Source organism: Madurella fahalii, assembly GCF_045866475.1.
Source record: "Madurella fahalii IFM 68171 DNA, scaffold_4, whole genome shotgun sequence".
NCBI lineage: Eukaryota > Fungi > Ascomycota > Sordariomycetes > Sordariales > Madurella > Madurella fahalii.
The window spans coordinates 3,407,169-3,430,683 of NW_027263974.1; the positions used below are offsets into that span (position 1 = coordinate 3,407,169).

Genomic DNA, 23,515 nt, shown 5'->3' on the forward strand with positions numbered 1-23,515 from the left:
TGCCTGACTAATCTACGAAACCAATATCGCTAAGCGATAGACAAGCGATAGACCGTACCTCCTAGGCGTATACCTTAGACTCGTACTACGAAAAGTCAGTAATAACTTAGTAGAAATATAGTGATTAAGACTGACATCGGCATTGCGGCTACGGTTTCAGCTAGGGCGGGACAACTGCTGTAGGTGGAGTTGGCTATGTAGTGCGACTATAGAGCAATATACTATATAAGCTTGCTATCGAGATATCAGCGATTTGTATACGAAGACAAGCGAGATAAATGCATTTATAGAAGACGGCTTAGTGGCACCGGAAATACCGAATTAGCGGCGATAAGCGGTCTCGGCAGCGTCGAAAGCCCTAACTAGATCTTTAGTAGCAGTAGCGATCTTCTTACGGCTATAGCGAGATAGTGTAGAAACTTAAGGGCAATTACCCTCCTTGTCGAGCTTGCCCTCGGCGTCCTCTACGCGATAATCGACGATAGCGTAAGCTACGTCGATAAGGATTATAAGGTCGACGGAGTCGCTAACTATTCCGGTAGCGGCCTACAATCGTTAGTAAATCCTCCGCCAATCCGCCGAAAATATATATAACTTACCGGCGTATACAACTCTTTCTTTACATTATAATAGGAGCAATATAAGGAGGTCGACTACTCGAAAGAACAGTCAATCGTAAGGACCTCGCTGGAGCGAGGGTTGGTGTTTTTAAGTGCCGAGTGAATACATTTTATATACGGCGTGACCTCGGCGGCGGAGGCGGCGAAAGCGTCTATCGCGACGGAAAAGTAGCCGAAGCGATGACGAGAAGAGAGAGAGAGAGAGAGAGGAAGAGAGAGAGAGAGGGAGAGAGAGGCGAGGACGGGTAGCAAGCTATATATAGGAGCAGAGCGAAAAGCAAGCGAAACAATGTATAGAAGAGAGCCTGAAGAAGAAAAGTTTTGGAAAAGGTAGGAGAGGAGAGGGGTATTTATATCCGAAGAGAAACAGCTAATATACATCTGCAAATTTACAACTGTATACAAGCCTTACGATTAAGCAGTTGTACAATCTTTACGCGTTTTGAAGTTGCGAGGACAATATGTAAGTTCGGATAGAAATCCGGACGATTCGGCCGTAATTCGGATCTCAGGCCCGAACCGGGAAAGTAGGACCTCGGAGCTATGAATCCTACTACGGCCCGACAACCGGCCGAACTTTTCCCGAAAACCTCCCGACTATAAGACGACTTACTCCTCACCCTAAACCATCGTTTCTCCTTTCCTACTATACAGCTCGTTAGAGCGGATGGACTGTAAGGTCCACCGGTTCGACACTTATCCATTTACGCAGCTACGAACAGCACTCGACGTACACCTGATATCCACCCGATGTCATCCCAAGTCTTACCCCCTAAGTTCAGACGATTCTCAGCAGTATAGAACCTGAGGACAGGTTTTACAGAGGGGAGGATAATTTATAACGAGAGTCTCCAGACGAAGGTCAGGAGGACCCGCCGAATAATGCTGGATGATGTTACGATATAGGATAGATAAGAACCCCGTAAGGGAACTCTCTTACGTAGGGCACTTCTGATCCGCAAGGATCAGTCTCTATGTAATTGATAGGAGGCTGTTCACCAAGATATCGCCTACTGGTCCAGGTCTTTTCGGTATCAAGACATCGTAGTCCATCTCCCTCAACATGTTCCCAGAACAACCCCTTTACACTATCTCTGTTAATGTAATCCATAAGCGAGCAAGCCATACAAGCGAGCAAGCCACTTTTTGACGCAACCCCCCACCTTTGCACAAAACATCAAATTCCTCTACAACTAACAATAGCAACGCCTTCATACGAGGCCAGGATGAACCTAGCCGTTAGGGCTCTTGAAAAGGATCCAAAGCTTAGTATCCGAGCTGCAGTAAAGATCTACAAAGTTGACAAGGATACCCTTCGATACCGACACACCGGTCGGCCTTCACGACGCGATATTTCAGCCAACTCACGGAAACTTACGGATTTAGAGGAGCATATAATAATTCAGTATATAACTGAGTTATCTGCACGTGCATTTCCTTTTCGGCTTCGTTTTGTGGAAGATATGGCCAACCGACTGCTACGCGAATGCGACGCGCCCTGTGAGGATCAAGGATCCAAGGGTATTAGGACCAGAGTGCCTGGGTACGAGCAGTGCACGCGCAACGTAGGAGCAGAGTGCTCGTTAGGGGTGGGATGGTGGTCTCATTGAACTCTGTCTCTCTCCTAAGTCCTGTCTTCAACCACACTCTTTATGCCCTGCGATGACAACGTCTGGGCTCACTTACCCCGCTCGCTGCCCCGTCATCGACCTTGCTTGTACGCTCCTTCGACGCTCCTCTGACGCGATATCCTCGCCCTTCTGGCCTAGCGTTGTTGTTGCTTTTGCGACCCCGCCGGCGCTGCGGCTTCGGGGCTTCCGTCCTGCGCCCACGCCGACCTTACCCAGCCGGTCCTCACACGCCCCCTGTCAGCAAGAACTGGGCTTACAACTTCGTTAAACGCCGACCAGAACTCCAGACGCGTTTTACGCGTAGATACGACTACCAGAGGGCCAAATATGAAGATCCAGAGATTATTCACAAATAGTTTGCGCTTATATATAACACTAAAGCCAAGTACGGTATCCTTGACGACAATTTGTACAACTTTGACGAGACCAGCTTTATGATGGGTATAATTACTACTAGTATAGTAGTTACTACCTCTGACGGCTATAGTAGGGTTAAAAAGGCCTAGCCTGGTAATCGTAAGTGGGCTATAGTTATCCAAGGGGTAAATGCTCAAGGCTGGGCCATCCCACCATTCATCCTCTTAGCTAGGAAATATCACCTTGCTCATTGGTATCAAGAATGCAACCTTCCAACTACCTGGTACATCGGAACAACCGACAACGGTTGGACTACCAATGAGAAAGGTCTAGATTGGATCCAGCACTTCGATTCCTATATAGCAGCTCGTACAAAGGGTAAATACCGGCTGTTAATCCTTGACGGCCATGAGAGCCACCACTCCGACCAATTCGAGGCCTACTGCCAGGAACACAGTATCATCACGCTTTATATGCCTCCGCATTCCTCACATCTAGTCCAGCCACTAGATGTTAGTTGTTTTGGGCCGTTGAAGAAGGCTTACGGCTATCAAATCGAGGAACTTATGCATATGCATATCACACATATTACCAAGTTGGAATTCCTTTGTACGTTTAGAGAGGCTTTTTTTACCTCCTTTACCGACAAGAATATCCAAGGAGCCTTTACCGGAGCTGGCCTTATACCGTACGATCTAGAAAGGGTGATTTCTAAGATGGATATACGGCTTCGAACTCCAACTCCACTACCCTCACCAGATACAACATTACCTTGGCTATCTCAAACGCCACACAACCCCCGAGAGGCCATCTCACAGAAAGACTTTATCAAAGGCCGGATATCCAACCACCAGGGCAGTTCTCCGACACCAATGCTGGCTGCCGTAGACCAATTGGCTAAAGGTACAATGGCTGTGATGCACGAAGTGGCTCTTTTGCGTACGGAGGTCTCGGCACTACGAAAGGCCAATGAGGAGCTTAGTAAGCGACGGAGGGCTAAAAAAACACATATATGGCTTAGAGGGTCTCTTACCGTACAAGAGGCACAGGATTTACTGGACCAGAAGGCTGTGGATGAGCAGTTAGTCCAGGAAACACGGCCAAATGGTGGTGGTGCAGGGAGGGTTCGTACGAAGATTCAGTGTTGTAGTCTGTGCGGCAAGCCTGGCCATAATGCACGTACGTGTCAGGAGGCTGGAGAATCGTCTGATTCATCGATTTCTAGTTCAGTTATTGTTATTTCCTAGTATTGTGGTTTGATAATTGTAGATTGTAGTAGTAGAGTAGTGGAAAGTGGCTTGCTCGCTTGTATGGCTTGCTCGCTTATGGATTACGTTATCATAGGCACAATCAAGAGTCTACCAGTTATAGTTCTAGTTTACACTCTAAGGTACAAGAAATAGCGGCGAAAAGGCGGCTAGTGGACCTAGTCATTCCGAAGCCAAGAGATAAGGCTCTAATGCGCTATTGTCAGTGGCATTATAACCAGGTTACAAGCCCTACTTGGAAACAGGGCTTCGTATATATATACAGAGTTACTAAGGAGGCCTATCTGGATCTGAAGCATATCTATAAAGCTCAGGATATAGAGTTTTATACTGAAAAGGGTGTAAAGCTAGGGATTGCCAAGTCATTCGTAGGAGACGTTTATATTTAGGTGAAAGACGCTTAAGTACAGACTATAAAACTTCGTGATTTCAATCTTATATAGAATAAAGCTACTCTGTTTCGTCTGGGGGCTACTCAATCGTAATCCCGGGCTTACGAAAGTAGCCTTCTGCACTTGCTTGTCTGCTACTAACTACCTCCACATACGACATTACATAGGCCCTGAAGTCCCTGTTGATAAGACCAATGTGTTCATCCCATCTGCTCTTGATATAGTCTTTAACCTCAGCAAAGAACTCTTCGATCGGGTTAGTGTCTGGCGAGTAGGTTGTCGGAAACATCAGTTTTACGCCGGCCTCCTTACATAGTTGCTCAATCCTATCGGAGTAGTAGATGGTGGCATTGTCCATAACAAGAACAGTTTCCGGCTCTGGCCACCTGCTACAGTGGTGCAGCAGCTGGTCAACAAAGTCTTCAAACACAACGGCGTCCATAGATCCTGGGAAGACACGTACCAGCTTAACGCCTCTTTGTATATACGCCATAAGAATCTACAGCCGTTGGCCGCGCTGGAATTTACTCTTTTGCTCTGGTATCTTTCTCTTAGGAGCCTACCCCTTACATCGAAGTCCGTCGCGTTTATCAACACAAGATTCATCGATAAATACTAACTGGTAAGACCGACACTCCTCCAGCTTCAATCTATAATAGTAGAAGTCTCGTAGGGAGGGGTTTCGCTAGTTCGCTACACAACAGATAGTCTTTCTTGACCAACTTTGGGCTTTGAACGCGCGGGTGATGGTTGATTCGGACACCTCTACGCCAAACCGTTCGTAAACGAAAGCCACCATCTCGCGACGTAGCATCCCGGGATTTTGAGCCAGTTGATCTCACAGCGCATATCGCATTGCAGGGGTTATCTTCGGATCGGGGCCGGTACGGTTCGCGGGCACTATTGTGGTTCCGAATCGGTCGAGTCTCGATCGGATTCTACGGACGGCGCGCTCGGTGCAACAGACGGTATCAGCAATTCTGCTATTCGAAAACTTACAGAGAATCAGGGCGCGGATTCTATCCCGTCGCGCCAGTGAGAGTCGTGGAGCCATCGGTGCATCGAACGGGACCACCTAGAAACAATGCCAGTCGCCGGATAAAGAATGCCCAGGCAAGGAAACGGGCCACGGGGATTCTCCCACTCAGCAGCCTCAAGATGGAGGAAGGGTAAAGTCGGACGGCCACAAACCAGGCTCTCCCTACACTCGGCGGATTGCGTCATCTCCAGAGGCGGCAGAGAGTGTCTTCGGTATAGCGTAAACCGGGCTCGACGGGCGGTTGCAGCACCTTCATCTTCGATCATCACCGTCAGCACCAGGTTCGTTGCTCTGCGGCGCCTCGCGCCGACGCATGCCATCCGTTCCAATTTGATTTCATGTAGCTACCTGATGACCATACACAGTATCGTCTTTGTCCGCCAGCTTGGCCGGATTGTGAGAGAATGCCGCCTCCGCCCACCGTTGACAGAGCCTCCATCCCTCTTCCCGTCCGAAACCCCGGCACGCGCAGATCTACGCTTGGGTACGAAACGATGTGGAAGAGTGGACAGGTGGTGCAGTTGACTCGAATCTGAACACTGCGTGGAACCATCCGGCGTCGCTTGTCAGGCCGAGGGAATGGTGTCATACTGGGAGTCTAGGCAAGCTGTCCTTAACGTCAATGCCTAAGCTTGCTAAGGTAATTTTTAGCCTGATGACGACAGTCGCCACTTTTGTCGTTATTGCTACCTGTTGACAATCACCTGATAACAACCTTGTTGACAAATAGATAGGAAGCGGCGGTTCCTGACAAATCATTCAGAAAGTGCTAGAACGTAGTCATGAAAGGCTATATATTGACATGGCCTCCCAGACCCTTCCCTGGAAGACAAATCAGAATAGAAAATAATAGGATTTACTCTATTGCCGGGTCTGTCGAATCATGGTGCGGCATCGTGAGGCAAGTAGAGATGGTCGGGGGGTCACTAGTATGGGCATGACATAGCAGTAATCGCACAACCGCCTCGTGGCCGTTCCCGGCAGCCCACAACAGCGGTGTCCGGCCAAAGTGATCTTTCGCCTCAACGGTAGCGCCCTTATCGAGCAGTAATCGCACAACCGCCTCGTGGCCTTTCTCGGCAGCCCACAACAGCGGTGTCCGGCCAGCGAAGTGATCTTTCGCCTCAACGGTAGCGCCCTTATCGAGCAGTAATCGCACAACCGCCTCGTGGCCTTTCTCGGCAGCCCACAACAGTGGTGTCCGGCGAGCGAAGTCATCTTTCGCCTCAACGGTAGCGCCCTTATCGAGCAGTAATCGCACAACCGCCTCGTGGCCGTTCCCGGCAGCCCACAACAGCGGTGTCCGGCGAGCGAAGTGATCTTTCGCCTCAACGGTAGCGCCCTTATCGAGCAGTAATCGCACAACCGCCTCGTGGCCGTTCTTGGCAGCCCACAACAGCGGTGTCCGGCGGGCGAAGTCATCTTTCGCCTCAGCGGTAGCGCCCTTATCGAGCAGTAATCGCACAACCGCCTCGTGGCCGTTCAAGGCAGCCCAGAACAGCGGTGTCTGGCCCAAGTCATCTTTCGCCTCAACGGTAGCGCCCTTATCGAGCAGTAATCGCACAACCGCCTCGTGGCCGTTCCCGGCAGCCCACAACAGCGGTGTCCAGCCATCGCGATCTTTCGCCTCAACGGTAGCGCCCTTATCGAGCAGTAATCGCACAACAGCCTCGTGGCCGTTCTTGGCAGCCCACAACAGCGGTGTCCGGCCATAGTCATCCTTAACGTCAATAACCATGGTAATTTGGCCTGTCCTTTGCAGAGCGGCCGTTACCAGCCCGAAGACCCCATATCTCGATATCACGTGTACCAGGCTAGTCCCCTTTGGTGGACATTCATATGAATATCCATCTATTACCCGGTAAATGCGTACCCATAACTCTACGAGACTGTTTGATGGCCAAGTAAACAACGCCAGAAGATCCTCTTGAGGGACGCTTCTAGCATCGCACTGCTGTGCATGCGCCACCCACGAGGTCGTAGCGTAAAGCAGGAAGGTAAAGTCGTTGTAGCTTGTTGACCGACCGATTTCCTCCATCGCCAAGTAGCGTATGCAAATCTTGGACAACCGGAAGTGTGCTCTGATTGCCGCCTCGGTCGACGTTACATTACCGTCCAAAGCTGAGAGGCCTTTGCCGACGAAGAAGTCCTTAACAGACTGGTGGATGAACTGGACAACCTGCATATGGCTGACTTCGGCAAGACCGCGGCTGAGCGTCTGAACTTGCCTCTTCATCCGGACACTGTCGGGTACGTAATCTTCCGCGCTCTGGCATGCCTCTAACGACCGGTGTGGGCAATCGGCCTCGATAACCATAGCCCATCGCAACTCGTCTATTGACAAGGGCCGCGTAGCAAAGCAAACCCATTGGATCAGTTTTTGGGAGGCTGGTTCCATACTCTGAATGAGTTGTCGGTAGAGTTCATCGAGGTCTGGAGGGATAGAATGGATTGCCCCTTCGATCTTCTTTACTCCGGCTCCCTCACGTTCAAGGTCCAGAACTTGCTTCACAACGAGACGCGCCCACATAAAAACGCCAGAGGCACGTTCCGTAATCAAGGCCGGAATCGTAGATGATGTTCGCTTACGGAACGCGGTAAGCTGGTCATCTACGAACGTCGAAATGTCCTCTTGGTTTTCATCCTCGGCGCATATTTCGAACATACTCTCGTCCAGATCCACGATCGGGTAGTGGCGACAAGAGAAGCAGATACTACACTGTCGGAGGCCTATAGACTGGGATGGCAGACTCTTTAGCCAAGACTTGAAAATCTCAACAAGCCTGACTGCATTGTCCTTGCCACATTCGTCTAAGGCGTCGATAAATAACCATACCGGACGAGTTTCTAGGATCTTCGGAAGAGACGACTTGAAGAAGGGCCACAATTCCTCCTCATGCCAGTACCAGTCTTCACCCGGCTTGCCGTTCTGGTTGCGCTTCGTTTCAAACTTGTCGACGAGATCCTGCAGTACACCGGGGGCTTGCCGAAGGACCTGATGAAGGAGAGACCGCAAGAGGCCAAGAGGCGTCCTTTGGAGCTCATCGCCGTGACCATGGAAGAAGAACGAGAGAACAAGGGCGCCGTCTCTGGTTTCTTGTTTATCGAGAGCCTATTTAAGCAGTGTCGACTTCCCAGAGCCAGGCTTTCCCTTGATCCAAAGCAGGCCTCGGTGGCAAGCGGCCCAGCTCCTGTACATCTTGTGCCGAAGCAGCCAGTCGCACGTCCCCTTAACGGCACTGACGATGTCATGGGAGTGGTTCTCCATATGTAGGAAAGCTAGCGACTTAAGGCAATCTTGCGCAGTCTGGGATAGTACTTGGTCTTCGGAACAGATTTAGCCCAGTGTGTTCTCAGAAGCAATCGGCTAGTTCTCCTTACCGACTTGCGACACCCATCGGACTAACTCTCCCAGCAACCTCTTGAACCCGTTCTCCTCTACAGAGGCAAACTTGACCATGTCCCTGTGATTGGCGTGGATGGTAATGTGATTGTAGCCCTCAAGAGTGGCGGATTCCTTGGACACGACTTTCCCAACTCCAGGTAAAGGTAGTTCCTCAAAGAAACATATAACCTCGGGAGGTAGATTGGCATTTTGCCGTTCCCGTATCATTGACCAGAAGTTAACTTGAATGAGCTCGAGGGCCTGGTTATTTGTCTGCAAGATCTCTAACAGCGACTTGTTGACAGATTTAACCAGACCAAGACCCAAAGCCGGGATCTTAGCCCAGTCAGCCATCCAGGATCCTCTGTGGGGGGTGCCCATAAATACGATACCTATAGTGCAATCGAATATGCCCCGAAGATGGGTCTCTGGGTTGTTCCGTGAGAGGAGAACGGCCTGTTTGCAGACAAGGCCGCCCAGGCTGTGGACGACGAATATGATGGGACGAGATGGCGCATTGCAGCAGACTCTGTCTGTCGTCAAGTCGTTCAGAAGGTTCGTAGCATGATCGATAAGCCGATTTGACGCCGCAACTCCTTTCCGCACCATGTATGCGTCGTAGCCGTATGTAAGTATGCGAACTTTGTCGAGCTTCGGCGGGAGGAGGGTCTTTGGCCAGGGTGCGGACTGCCCCTCGGCGGTCCATGTGCTCTCCCGGTCCCCAGTCAGACCATGGACAAAGCAGATGTCGACGGTGGCGTCGGGGCAGTCGTGCAGAACCTTCACTCCGTCCGGGAAAGAGGGAATCGGGGAGTTCTCGGATGGACCGGTGTCTGTGTTGGTATGTGATTGAGGATTGTGCGGAGTTGAGGGGCGACTCGTTCCTTGTACAGGATTGAGCGGAGTCTTGCGCTTCTTCAGCCGTGATAGGAAGCTATCCATTGTCTCTATTGGCTGTCGAATCAGCTAGGGAGGCGACGGCTGGCCGATGGGTAATCACGCTGGTATCTGACAGTTAGCTGCTCAACTTTGTCATGTCTGAGGCAAGATGACAATCTTGCGAGAGAATGCGAAGTCGCGAGAGGACGAAGGCGGGGTAGAGGCGAGCTGAATGCTGCCAGCCATTCTTTCGGCCTGAAGCGTCGCTGCCCGACAACACAGCCATAGCCAATCGTTTAGACGCCACATGTCTCTGCAACAGTGCGCTTTTTCCACAGTATACCGTATCGTGCCGGCCAGAGGTGCGATTACGTAACAGATGTGTACAGTATCGCTCGTAATGTTTTGGAGGCAGCTATACGTGATTCACTGCCAAGCTCTCTTCCCGCAGCTACTTTTGGCTAACGTCGGTTTAGTCTTTAGCAAAAGGTTAAATTTTAATAGAGTACTATCGTACCGTGGGCAGCCTGAGGTGCGTGTTCAGAAGAATGATAAGAATTGATCTGTGTGTGTGTTCGCTGGAGCGAAGCTCCAGGGGAACGTTCTACTTATACAAAAGAAAAGGGGGATCCGTTGGAACGGATCCTGGCCATGTAAGCCACAATCAGCTACAGTGGCTAGTGTGGCTAGCCTTGGCCCGACAAAGTACAGTACTACTTTGGGCTGTTAAGGTGCCTGGACACTGTTACACAGTATAAAATAAGGCGCACTCTATGTCAGCAATGAGGAGCCAAAAATGGCTCCACTTAGAAAGATTTCACATATGAGATTGTGGACACTGAACCTGGCCGCCACTGTACCTGGTCTTCCACATTCGTTTCTGTGTTCGTGATTGACCAACTGGCTACGGGAGCATGTATCCTCATCGCGGGCGTCAACATGCACTGCCAGCGCTGCTCTGACTCTCCTTATCGATAATGCCGTGACGAGGATAATGTGACAGCAGGCTGCTAAAAGCGGTGTGCAGCCTCGAAAGGCCGAACGTCAGAGCCAGCAAGTCCCCTCGGCGTCAGAGAGGAAGGGTTGAGGCTGCTAAACGTCAAGTCGCTCAAAATCTCAAACATGTAATCGTGTGTATTATCATGAGACGGCCACCTTGACGACCTGGGACGGAGCGATAGCGGCCAATAGCTTAATAAGCAATACATATTGGTAGACTCACTTACCATTATGGCTTTGTAATTCTTGCATACCTTGAGCTACACCGGATATATCAACCACCTGATATACTGTACCTTGAAGGATTGGGTTGACCAGACTCATCACATGTGCAGCACATCTTACAGACAGAAAGGCATTAATTACCCGCTTTGGGATTAGCCACCTGTAATCTCTCATTATCCTGCCAACTAGGCACCTCGGCACTGTGGAACGCCTATAGCACGTATCAATAAACAGACAAATGTCCGAGACGTGTAGAAGAACAAGAAAATATTCGGTACTATATGAAATTAGTAGGAAGCTACATCTCTCGTGTTTCAATATTTCTACTACTTAGTATATAAACAAACCAATTACGTTCCTCCAGTCTCTAGGCATCAGATACTCCTAATATTCCTTCTATAACACTTTCTATATATTGAACTAAGTTAACCTTATAGTACTATTAGCTAATCTAAAGTCTCCTTATCTTGTATCCTTAGTAGCTAGCAGATAGAGAAAATCTGAGCACGTTATAATCAGACGAAACGGAGTTCTATAGTGCTACATAAATGCAAGGTATTGCGTTGGAAGAGCCTTGTTCTATATCAAATTAGTTCCGCAACACATCGAAATCCGCAAACTCATATAAACAATGGAAACGGAAAAGACCGCCCACGGCCGGATATACATGGCGACGTATTATAATAGTAGGTTCCCGCAACCCAAAATGGTCAAAACAACATCTGTAGATAGAGTTCCCTCTGATCAGACAGAGCACGTCATTGTTGCGTACCAGGCTGGCAAGCTACTACGTGGCGCCACCCCGGACGTTAAGCGTTAACTACAACAAACAACAAATCTGATCAGATGGAGATCATGCTGCATCGAAGGAAATAGGGATACACGCACATCTATACCATCAACTGAACTCCGTCTGCTATTACCTTGTACATAGACACTGCTGTCGTGCAGAATTTCCATTACGAGGACGCTGTTGAAGGCAGGAACTATCCGGAAAACTCCCATGCACCTTAAGCTGGACGTTTGAACCGGCGGTGTATCGGGAAACACCGACGGGATTATCGACTAGACCGGGGCTCTGACGAGCTCCTTGAAGTACCTCTTTAACTTGTATGTTGAGCGGGTTTACATTGCAAACACACGCCCCGCCACGGGCTACTCTTATGGAGACGCCGTGGGCAACGAAGGCAGCATTGCCATTAACTATATATAGGAGATGGACTCAATCGAAGCTTAAGAGGAAAGTGCGTTGCTTCGCGGGCATAAGTTTAGATGGTAAGACGTTTGTGGGTTTGGAGATAAACGTATGTCTAATGTAATGATGCCTCTGCCGTAGCTACTTATGCTTCTCGCTCTTGCAAGATACACCTACGTCAGATGTATTACATGGTTTAGGCACTTATTCCTGTAACAGGTGTCTTCAGTTACCTAAATCGATGTCGACGACCTCCTTGAATGCACTGGTAACGCTACAACCTGTGAGACATCCAAACCGCGCTTGATGACTGCAAGCTCGTGTTGTCTCGCAATCAAAACCTCGCTTTTTGCCGTAAACGCAACAAATAGGGTATCATCCGTGCTAAGCCAGTCAAATGGAAGGAAAAAATGACGAGTATAGGATTCCGGAGATCCGTTTTCAAGAAAAATGGAACATATCCAGCCATCCTGGTCAATAAACAAGATGCGGCTGTCGAAAAAGCCGATGACCGCTCCAAGCGTGCCAATGAGGTCCGCGGCCCTGTTTGCATAGGGCTGAAATACCGGATACGGGGCAACTTCTTCTGCAGGGTCCTACTGGATGGAGAAATCGGCAGCATCCCAAATGAGTAATCGACACGCAGACCAGGCATGGTCGATGCCAGAGTAAAGTGTGACAATGTAGTTGCCCTTCCATCCCGAGTACACGTTCTGGATGCCGAACCCGGTCGGCAAGTCGAAATCGAGATTTATGCCTGATGGTGGTGTGATCTCTTGAAGGCCCTCCCACAAGAACACGCGGAGCTTTCGGTTGACCCAGAGGAGAAGTCTTTCTGGGTCTCGGGGATCGTTGCACCAGAAGCCCGGCAACCTAGTATCCCAGGACGCGGAGGCTGTGGAGTTGTCCATCAAGGAGTATACCATGTCGCGGGTCGTGGTGACTACCAGGATCTTGGTTCCCGTAGAGTTGAACATTAGTTGTTCAATCCGCTCGCCCATTCGATATTCGGACAGCTTCTTTTCGATGGTCCATTGCGATTCATAGGCCAGACGATGGATAAAGACCCTACTAGAGACTCCAGCGCTGGCAAGGATGTCATCGGCCTTACTGAAAATCATCCAGAGAATGGTATCGCCTCGAAAGTGCTCGTATAGCGTCTGGGTGCAAGAACCTGCGGCGGTGTCGTAGACGTTGATAAGCCCGGCGTGAGTAGCGCAAAAAATATGTTTGCCGTTGGGGTGTACTGATAGTGATGTGATTGGATCGTTCTCCTCAGCGACAGGGTCGAAGACAGAAATACAATCAGACGTAATAGATTCAGTATCGCCACCGGAGTCCTGGCGGACGAGGATCGTGGGCTCCCAAACTTTAACCTTCGGACCTCTGATGTCCACGAAACGCCGGTCGTCGCAGAAGGCCAATGAGGCGATGTTTTCCTCTAGCCCGGAGATGACGTTAAGCAGTCTCAACTTTTGGTTCAGACCCGGTGTGTCAAACCTCTGGAAGTCGAAGATCCTGATGACGCCGGCAGAATCTCCCGCGATCAGCGTCCTGCCATCGAGCGAGCATGCGAGTGTCTGGTTATCGGTATCACATTTGTAGCTGGCCTTGATGCTGCACTCAATGGGGTCGAAGACGACAATCTCGCCTTGTTCGTAGGCTGCAGCGAGAGAGTTGGAATTTGGGACAGGGCTGAATACTAGGGACGTAGCGTGGAATGGACAGATTCTCAGTCTTGCATCAGGCTTCTCGCAAAATCCGAGGAACTCGTCTGTTTCCCAGTTCCAGAGGCCTATATGGCTACCGCGATAGACAAAGGCGAAAAGCTGATGTTGAAATGACAGAGCGGCGGCGACTGGGACGTTCGTGATGGTTCGGACATGGCCTTCATCCATGAACCATGGTATTTCGTCGTTGAGATGGCCTGACTCGATGCTGAAGTAACGGAGCTGGTTATCCTGACAAGCAACAACAAGCTCGTCGTTCTCGGCATCAAATGTCATGGAGATGCACGGTCGTGTAAGTTCGTGCTCCCAAGCTATTCTTTTTGCTGGTACATCCCACACACACAATCGTCTGTTCCCGCTAGTGGCCATCCACTGGCCGGCAACGCTGAATTCAACCACCTTGACTGACTCTTCATGGTGAAATGCAAAAAATTCCTGGCAAGTACTGGTGTGGTAGAGGCGGACAAATGAGTTCGACATCCCGACCGCAAAGTAGTTGCTGGCAGCAGCAAGTGACATTGCCCGGCTTCCCTTTTGCTTGTACACGATGGTTGCCAGGCAGTCGTCCCAGTCTAACAATGAGTTGACTCCAAGAACGCCGACTCCACGTTTTGAATGTCCATATTGGCGATATATAGCGGAATTCCTAGGGCAGAAAGGCGGCACCGTAGTGTAAATGGAGGCTGGAAGCCGGAGCAGATTTCGACCAAACTTTGCTGCAACCCGTATTAAGTCCGTGCTCCAGGCCTTGATGTGATCCAGCCTTTCTGTCTGTTGCTGGCGGGTTTTGCCCACACGAGCCGCAAAACTTCTCATAAGGACGCCCGCTCGGGTGAGGGTAGAAAGGTTGCTATTGGCCGATACTACGTACTCGATCCATGTCAGGATGTTCCCGCTTGTAGAGGAGCAGAAGTTGTATAGAAGCTCGACCATCTCTTCGCTGGTGCTTTGCGATTTCTCCATGTGCTCGTGCCATGCTAGTACTGCATATCTGATGAATGGGGAACGGGCGATTGTGCCGGCTTGAACCGCATTTGACCGGCGGCCACGAGGAGCCTTGAGTTCCTTCTCGTTGAGATATTTCAGACAAACGATTGCTAGTTCTTTATGCGCTTCTGCTTCCCTGAAGGCGACGGGTGACCCACTCTCTGGATTGAGAATGAAGCTCCGGGCTGTCTCGTGTACGACCTTGACGAGGCTACAGGCGTCGACTGTGACGAGACATCCACAAAGCCAGCCGATATGTCTCTCCAAACTATTGAACGTCTGATTGATGTGAATCACAAGAGCGGCTTTGAGCTCGGCGACTTCCAGGGGCCGAATGCACGTACTTGCCCACATCAAAATCGTCTTCGCCACGGGTCGTCTCATTTCTTCCTTCGATAGAGGCTCAAGGCTCCTTAAGTAAATCTGATCCATGCCTTTAGGGATGTTCTTCAGCACCCTCTTGATTGCCTCTTCGCTGAGCGCGTTTCTAAGCTCTTTGAGAACGAGCTTCACCCACAGAAAGCTCCCCTCAGACTTGTTGAGAATGATGGACATCAGCGTCTGTCGCTCCGAAGGCTTCTGGATGCTGAAAAGATCCACATGATTTTCGATGTAACGTTGGATGTCCGCCGAGGTAGATTCCTGGGTGACGGTATACATCGCTGCCTCCGGGCCGTACCATGTAATCCCGGTGTGCATGTCGATGCTAGGTCTAGAAGACACAAATATCTGGAGTGATAACGCCGAGCTTATTTTCGCGAGTAGGGGGAACAACTCTCCATAATTGGCGCATTCGTCCAACCCATCAAGGACCCAGAAGTGTGGCTTGACAAGTTTTGTCTGGAAGATACCGCCAACAAAGAGGGTCCTCCATATTGATTGGAAGTTCTCCTGGTCAAACTCGCTTCCCGATTCGTACATCTCCAGGAAGATATCGCGGATGAAGACGCTGCTTTCGGCCATCTGCCATGCCAAGGAGAGCAAGCAGCTCTTGAGAGGCGACTGCTTCTTGTCGCCCGCACGGAAAAAGAAGTAGCTGCAATCAAAGCCGAGCCCAGCTACATGGTCAATCACATATTTGGCTAGGAAAGACTTTCCGGTGCCCGGGTTGCCGTAAAGCCAGAACATCCTAGGTTCCGAGGCGTCGCACCATCGCCGGAACGACGGAATATTGCTAAGCCATTCGCAAGACCCCTCAACCCTAGGCTCATCAAAGTCTACATGAAACTGCCACAATTGGTCGGAAATATGGAGGAAATTCTTGAGGTTGCGCTTCCGGGTCTTCATCGCGCCGTCGTTGGCAGTGTTCCCTAAGCTATGTTAGTGTAAAGGCAATAGAAAATAGAAGTTGAAAAATTGACGCACATGCGATCCTGATTCTGTCAAGGGCTTCCACTATTGAGTTTCTGACAACTATGTAGTTGGGGTCGGATGGGGAGTTGTATTTGCAAACGCCGCGATGGTCTGCTTGGAGGGGACTGACTCGTTCGTTGGGGAGATTCATAATGCCCGAGGCTTTCGTAACAATGAACACGCCCCCAAGCTCGAGAATAGAAGTCGGTTCGGCTTCAAAGAAAGAATAAAGCTGGACCCGGCTTGGATAATGACGAAACTCATCGTTGATGGCTTGGATCGCAGGGGATTCAAGTTTGAGATCGTTAACAAAAGGCTTGTTTCTGCTATTGGACGCCTTCAGAATGGCGGTGATGAGCTGAGCTGAACTGGCGCCATGATGAGGTGTTCCGAGAAAGTAGATGGTATCAAAGCGTTTGCCCAACTCCTGAAAATTTGGGTCATGCTGGGAAAGGATGAAGGCCTGCGGGGCGCTTGAGTGGTGAGAAAAAAAACACTAGTGTGCTAGCAGGGAAAATCAGACACCTACCTTTTTGACGACCAACCCTCCCATACTATGACAGACAAAGATCAGGGGAAGCTGCAAGCGTCAGCCCTCCCAGTTATTGCTTCAAGGCAGAGACAAAAGCTTACCTGTTTCGCTCGCCTGATGGTCGCCGAAGCTTGTAGTTGAGAAAGCAGCGAGTTGGCGAAGTCGTTGATGCCGAGGACAGACTCGCGGCGATCCATCCAGTCGGCAGGGTAACCAAAGGTATGGGCACGGACATGTCTGAACTCGGGATCCCGAGAAAGCCATTCCCGCGGCCAATACAGGGCAGGGTCATTATCTTTATCCCACGTTTTCCGCGATCCGCCCCCCAGGCCGTGAACGAAAATGATGTCGGCCAGCGGCTCGGCCGAGTCGAACAGGAGCCGGAGCCCAAGCGGGCCGCGAACATCTTCGGGGGTTTCGTTGCTTTGCTTCTTTATAGACAAGTTACCAAAGACCCGAGCGAGTGTCGTCAACCGGCTGGTCGCCGCGGCTCTCGAGGACTGGCTTAGCGACGAGCATAGCACGGGAGTGATGGGCTAAAATCGCGGTTCCACGGTGCGGGCGTTAGCGGGCCATTTTCCGGCGCGGCATACGAAGGGTGGCAACGACCCTCTCACCTCTTCCAAGGCATCCATGCTGTCCATCATGGCATGACTGCTTCGGGGGAGCGGTGTCGGAGAAACGCGAAATATACTTGGAGCAATCCGGACATCGGTGCCGGTCTCGACGATCTCCGCCGGCACAGAGTTGGAACATCCCCTGTCAACCTGCCCCGTCTGGGGCCCAGGCACATGAATATTAGGTCAGCCTTCCATTCGCGAGCTTATTGGGCGGTTGGCAGGGTCCCAGGCAGACGCCGATCCCAACTAATATTGATAGGGCGCACAACCCTGCCAGACCTGGAACACCGTTGGGAATATAGGGCGGGGATGACCCACCTCTTACCCACCTTTTACCCACCTTTCCCATGCTTCTTGACCACAAGCTGCAATGGCATTGGGATACATCCTCCCCGCTTCGACCTCTAGCGCCCTCCTGGGTATACCGCTGGAAATTCGCCGGCTCATCTACCGATCCTGTGTCCCGCAGAATCTCACCTTTGATTGCTTTGGCGATTTGTCCAATATCTATTATCAAAACCGCCCGAAAGGATGGTCGGATCCGCCATGGCATCAGGGCCCATACAGCATTGGAAAAGCCCCCCCGACATATTTCTCTTTTGAGTCAGTGGATTGTCCTAGCTGTTCCCGGGAATCTACTGGAACCTCCTCGACGGGGAAGGTGAGTAACGACGACGAAGAGGAGAAAATGAAATTCTAAAGCAACCCTCTAGGAGAGCAATGAAAGGATTAAGCCTGCCTCTTGGTTGATGGCTTGGGATGATGAGGGCGAGTATGGCCCTTCCGGCCAAGACGACTATTGTTACAGGTGCAAGCGGTACCGTCCCGGAGTTCCCCCGTCCCGGCGAAGCGCGTTGCCTGGACTTTTCCTGGTCTGCCGTCAGATCACCGAGGAGGTCGAGACAATGCTGTACGAAGGAAATACTTTCAGAATCCGCGTGACTGGTGACGGTGGGTCGAATCTCATGAGTTTTAGTCCCGAGAAACGGAGGAAGATGCGGAAGATAATAATGGTCCTGGGGCCGACGAGAGTTTCAAGTCCCTGTGGTGAAGCTTTCCGCATAGACCCGGAATTATGGGAAGATGTTCTCAGTGGCCTTTCGATGTTGGGGGTTATCGCTGAGCAGCCGAAACATCGCCCCCAGCACGCACAGGCCCTGGTGAACCAAGAAAAAGTCTTGGAGGAGTGGGCTGCTTGTTTGACGCCAGTCTTGGAGTATCTGAGCCAAGCCGTCCCCGGAGAAGCGCGGATTGTGGTGGATGCGAACGGGGAGGAAGAGACGGTCCAGATCGTTGAAAAGGTTATGCCAGAGCGCTGTCGCTTTCAACAGCTGCGCGCGGCCGACTCCATCTTCAATAGAGAGAACTTCTCTCTAGGGCCAGGATACTAGGACAAGGACAATTGACGCTTGAACCGAAACATGGATAGAAGCTAGCAGGGATTCCTCAGCGCATCAATGTGGCGGGCTGCGAAAGGACAGCGGGTCAGCTTTGGCGATGACGGATTGATTTCGAACGGAACGGGACAAAAATCTCACATGGAGGGGAAATGGAGAATTTCCCGGTTCTTTGAATACAAATAGAGACAGCTCCTTCCATTTCCGACCAGTCGATCAGGGAATGCAACAGGGAATGACGTCACAAATAGGAATCTCCTCGGGCGCACTGCCGGCATCCGGTGCTGTTGTCCAATCTCATCGCCAGCTATAAGCACTGCAATGGCGCCTTGGACGATGCGGAGATCAAGAACAGCCACCAATATTCCACAGTCAGGGCGGAAAAATGGATAGCTACGCTGCGCCGGCATTCCAGACACGGGACTCGATCGAGGACGTCTGGGGTCCCCGGGCGCCGTACCGGGACGAATGGCCAACAAGGGTGGACCAGGCCTGCGATGAAGAACCAGAAAAATGGGTCCAGAGTGCCTGTGTCCTCTGCAGGTGGGTGATTCAATGGTGAGACAGCTGCTCCGTGCGTCTTTGCTTAATTGTTCCTGTTAGCAACTGCTGCGGTTTGGACATCGGTGTCAAAAATGGCAAGGTCGTCGGAGTCCGAGGGAGAGCAATGGACCGTGTCAACAAGGGCCGTTTGGGCCCAAAAGGCCTCCATGGGTAAGCGTGTTTGTTGTACCTCTTTGTCAGCCCAAGGTGAAATGCGGCTCACAGACCTAGATGGAGGGCAATCCACAACAAGGACCGGTTGACCTACCCCATGATACGGAAAAATGGTCGTCTAGAGCGAGCTTCGTGGGATGAAGCAATGGATTTGATTGTCGCAAAATCCAAGGAGCTCCAGAAACACCTCACGAACCACAGCATTGCCTTCTACACATCAGGCCAACTGTTTTTGGAAGAGTACTATGCGCTGGCCCTGGTGGGCAAAGCCGGTCTCCACACGCTTCATATGTGAGAAAGCCCTCCTCCCCTGGCGGTCGCCTGAGTCTAACATGGTACCCGTTTCCTAGGGACGGAAACACACGGCTCTGCACGGCCACAGCGGCAGCTTCGATGCGAGAATCTTTCGGTTCCGACGGACAGCCAGGCTCTTACACCGACATTGACTACACCGACTGCTTGTTTCTGGTAGGGCACAACATGGCAGCAACACAGACTGTTCTCTGGTCAAGGATCTTGGACCGATTGGCTGGACCACATCCGCCGAAGCTGATCGTGGTGGATCCACGACTGTCAGAGACGGCGCGCAAAGCGACGCTCCATCTGGTCCCACGGGTTGGGACCAACCTCGCCTTGCTGAACGGCATCCAACACCTGCTGTTCAAGAATGACTGGGTTGACCGCAACTATCTATCCAAGCATACCGTCGGCCTGAAAGAACTCGAGGCCACAGTTGCCGAATACGACCCCGAGACTGTTGAAAAGATCACCGGGGTACCCATCAAGGATCTGGAAGAAGCAGCGCGGATCATTGGGACGTCCAAAAGCCTGCTCTCTACTGCGCTCCAGGGGGTTTACCAGTCACACCAGGCCACCGCCAGTGCGTGCCAGATCAATAACATCAATCTGCTGCGCGGCATGATCGGCAAAGCCGGCTGTGGCGTCTTGCAGATGAACGGCCAGCCCACAGCTCAGAACAACCGCGAGGCTGGCTGCGATGGCGAATTTCCCGGTTTCCGCAATCACCAAAACCCTAGCCACATGGCCGACCTCGCGCGATTGTGGAATATCGAGCCTATTCAAGTACCGCACTGGAACGAGCCTACACACGTGCAGAACCTTCTCAACTACATCGAGAGCGGATCCATCCGGATGTTCTGGATAAGCGGCACAAACCCTCTCGTCAGCCTTCCGAACTTGCCCCGTGTCCGGGATCTCCTGACGCAGCCCGAACTCTTTGTGGTGTGCCAGGACATCTACTTGACCGAAACTGCCGCTATCGCTGACGTCGTCCTCCCCGCTGCCCAATGGGGAGAGAAGACGGGCTGCTTCACGAACGTCGACCGCACGGTCCACATATCGCATAAAGCCGTTGACCCTCCGGGCGAGGCCAAGTCCGACTTGGACATCTTTCTGGACTACGCCAGAAGAATGGAATTCAAGAACAAGGACGGCGGGGATCTCCTTCCTTGGACTACGCCGGAGGAGGTGTTTGAGGCATGGAAGAAGTTGTCTGCCGGCAGGCCATGCGACTACACCGGTCTGAGCTACGACCTCCTGACAGGCGGGTCGGGGATCCAATGGCCATGCAACGCAGAGAACCCCCACGGGACGGAACGGCTGTATGCCAATGGCGTCTTCTATACCGACATCGAGTACTGCGAGAGCTTTGGTCATGATCTAGAAACGGGGGCTCCATACAGCAAAGAGGACTACAAGGCCATGAACCCAGCCGGGAGAGCCATCCTGAAGGCTTGCCACTACTCGTCGCCAATGGAGGAGCCAGACGAAGAGTTCCCGCTTAGGCTCTCGACCGGCCGGAACGTGTATCACTTCCACACTCGCACAAAAACGGGGCGCACAGCACTGCAAAAGGCCTGCCCTGAGCCAGAGGTTAGGGTCTCGGAGCAGGATGCCGCAAAGTTCGGTGTGTCTGATGGGGAAATGGTCGTGGTGCGGTCGAGACGGGGCGCGGTGGAGCTGAAATGCCGGGTCGGCCGGGTCGCCGAGGGGCAGGTGTTTATTCCCTTCCACTTTGGCTACTGGGACTCTCAAGATGGCAGAGCACGAGCGGCCAACGAGCTCACGGTCGGTAAGCGCGTCCAATCTTCCCATGGAATTCTCGGACAGCTCTTGTACTGATCTCCAGCAAAGACCGATGGGATCCCATCTCCAAGCAGCCCCTGTTCAAATCCGGATCGGTTCGCATCGAGAAGATCCCAGCCTCTACCGGCTCGGGACCGCATATTCCAGAACCTCAAACCGCAGCCATCCACAAAACCGCCGCCAAAGACGCAGTCAATACCACCAACACCAAAGACCTCACCAACCGCGAACGCCGACTCGAGCTCTGGCTGGGCGAGACGTACGAGACGACGGTGCAGCTCCTGGACATCTACGAGAAGCTCATCCCCAAGCTGATCCACGACCTCGAGGTGGAGGCCGGCCTGCGCGTGCTGCACCAGATCGCCGAGGGGATGCGCGCGGGGCTGGAGCCTCAGGTGGCCAGGTACGGCGAGAACCGGCAGCGCGGCCACCACCGCGCCCACGTCCTCCGCGACGCGCTCTTCCCGCCGCCGCCCGAGGACCAAGACCCGCCGGGGCGGCGGCGGGACGCGTACGAGGTGCTCGAGGCCCTGCAGGGCCTGGCCGTGTACCTCGCGCACATCCAGTCGTCGGTCACGGCGCTGCTGCCGGCCGCGCAGGCCCTCTGGGACGAGGAGTTCCTCGGCGCGGTGGAGAACGCGCAGGGGTGCCTGCGCAGGATGCGCGCGTGGGTGATGCAGCAGATCAAGGTGCGGAGTCCGCAGACGCTCTTGGTGCCCGTGTAGACGGGGGTTTGCGGGGACGGGTTTGTGCTGGTGGGGGAGGGGGGTTTGGGATGAGATGCGGTGGGATATTACCCCCTATAAGTACATACCTTATGTAGTGTTGATGGATGGGAAAAGCCCTTGTTTGAGGCGCACGAAAGCTTTCCCTTTTTTTTTTTTTTTTTTTTTTTTATGAATTCCAGTCAGAACAATACTACACATGGTGTTTCCCAGCCAACGGTTCCTATTCCCAATACCGGACGCTAATGACACATGAAATGCAAGCAGAACTTCTTCCCCCCTCACGCAGTACTAGTGCTCTGCCCACTTGTGCTCAGGCCAGACTCGGTCGTCGTCGACTTTTCTTTGTCGCTGCGGATGTACCCGGCCACCCTTGATTCCAGCTCATGGTTATCGGTTACGACGCTAATATCCTCTGGACGGCCTCCTCCCCCTCGCTGGTTGGCTCGTCCTATCGTCTCAATCTCCGGGCCATGCCTTGGCGGGCTGGCCGGTGCCGAGAAGATCCAAGGAAACAAGGGAGCGAGAAGCGGCTTGATGGTCGTAAGGCAGGCGCATATGACGGCAATGTTGACCTCTAGCATGGTCCAGCATGCGATCCCGATCGTCCTCTCGTCCGCCAAGGTAATTCCGCGGATGAACTGAAGAGTCCTTAGGATGGAGATGATACAGACACTGTTGTTTTTGGGTAGGGAAGAGGGAGATTTGTCAGCTAGAGCGGAAAGAAATCGGGAAGGCAGTCCATACCAGAAGGCAAGTATGAAGACAAAGTACAGCGCTATCTTTTGCCTCGGCGGGACGCGGATCTTGTGCAGCACCGTCAGGGGCAAGGCGAAGATAAGAAGGTCGGTGGCGATGTTGAGGCCGGAATGGCTCCAGTAGACAGAAAACGGATGACAGTAGGATGTCGCGAATTTCGAGGGCGTCCAGAACGCATCAAGTGGGATGCAAGTGGTGCAGACAGAGATGATGATCCACAGGTGGCTGGCCACCACGATGCCCAGGAGAACCTTGGTGGCCAGACGGACCGAGGGGTAGTTGAGGGCGCGCAGATACAGACAGAGGATCGAGATCTTGGTGAAGGTCAGGGCGAAGACGTAGAGGAAGTTTATGCTGATGGCCATCTGTGACGGGGCGTTTGTCTAGTTGGTCATCTACTAACCCTCAACTATACCCGCAAAACGTGGAATCGGCTCACCTGGAGATATTTGGTCCTAGACTCGGGGGCAAATTGCGCAAAATCATTCCCCATGCCAAACTGCAATTCTGTCGATACGGTTATCACCGGTTAGATGGCGAACCCCCCGCCGGCACAGACAGACAAGAGAGGGAAATGAAGCGGGACACTGACGGAAGAA

The 23,515-nt window shown here is 52.0% G+C and overlaps 4 protein-coding genes across 4 annotated transcripts; 1 reads left to right on the top strand and 3 right to left on the bottom strand.

The window, feature by feature from the left end:
- Positions 1-6,163: 6,163 nt before the first annotated feature.
- MFIFM68171_07994 (uncharacterized protein) lies at positions 6,164-9,634 on the bottom strand (the record flags this gene model as incomplete). Its single annotated transcript, XM_071063414.1, has 4 exons — positions 6,164-6,343; positions 7,181-8,396; positions 8,505-8,631; positions 8,689-9,634. The coding sequence occupies 4 exons, from the start codon at positions 9,632-9,634 to the stop codon at positions 6,164-6,166; spliced, it is 2,469 nt and encodes an 822-aa protein (XP_070919515.1).
- Positions 9,635-12,586: 2,952 nt separating this feature from the next.
- Positions 12,587-17,239, bottom strand: MFIFM68171_07995 (GPI inositol-deacylase; the record flags this gene model as incomplete). Its single annotated transcript, XM_071063415.1, has 5 exons — positions 12,587-16,017; positions 16,073-16,523; positions 16,590-16,640; positions 16,694-17,128; positions 17,210-17,239. 5 exons carry the CDS (start codon positions 17,237-17,239, stop codon positions 12,587-12,589), a joined length of 4,398 nt encoding a protein of 1,465 aa, XP_070919516.1.
- A 1,755-nt stretch (positions 17,240-18,994) lies between these two features.
- On the top strand, positions 18,995-22,157 carry MFIFM68171_07996 (4Fe-4S Mo/W bis-MGD-type domain-containing protein; the record flags this gene model as incomplete). Its single annotated transcript, XM_071063416.1, has 5 exons — positions 18,995-19,152; positions 19,213-19,323; positions 19,384-19,617; positions 19,677-21,418; positions 21,481-22,157. 5 exons carry the CDS (start codon positions 18,995-18,997, stop codon positions 22,155-22,157), a joined length of 2,922 nt encoding a protein of 973 aa, XP_070919517.1.
- A 281-nt stretch (positions 22,158-22,438) lies between these two features.
- On the bottom strand, positions 22,439-23,281 carry MFIFM68171_07997 (Rhodopsin domain-containing protein; the record flags this gene model as incomplete). The annotated part of the gene is made up of 2 exons (XM_071063417.1): positions 22,439-22,832; positions 22,905-23,281. The coding sequence occupies 2 exons, from the start codon at positions 23,279-23,281 to the stop codon at positions 22,439-22,441; spliced, it is 771 nt and encodes a 256-aa protein (XP_070919518.1).
- Between the last annotated feature and the right edge of the window lie 234 nt (positions 23,282-23,515).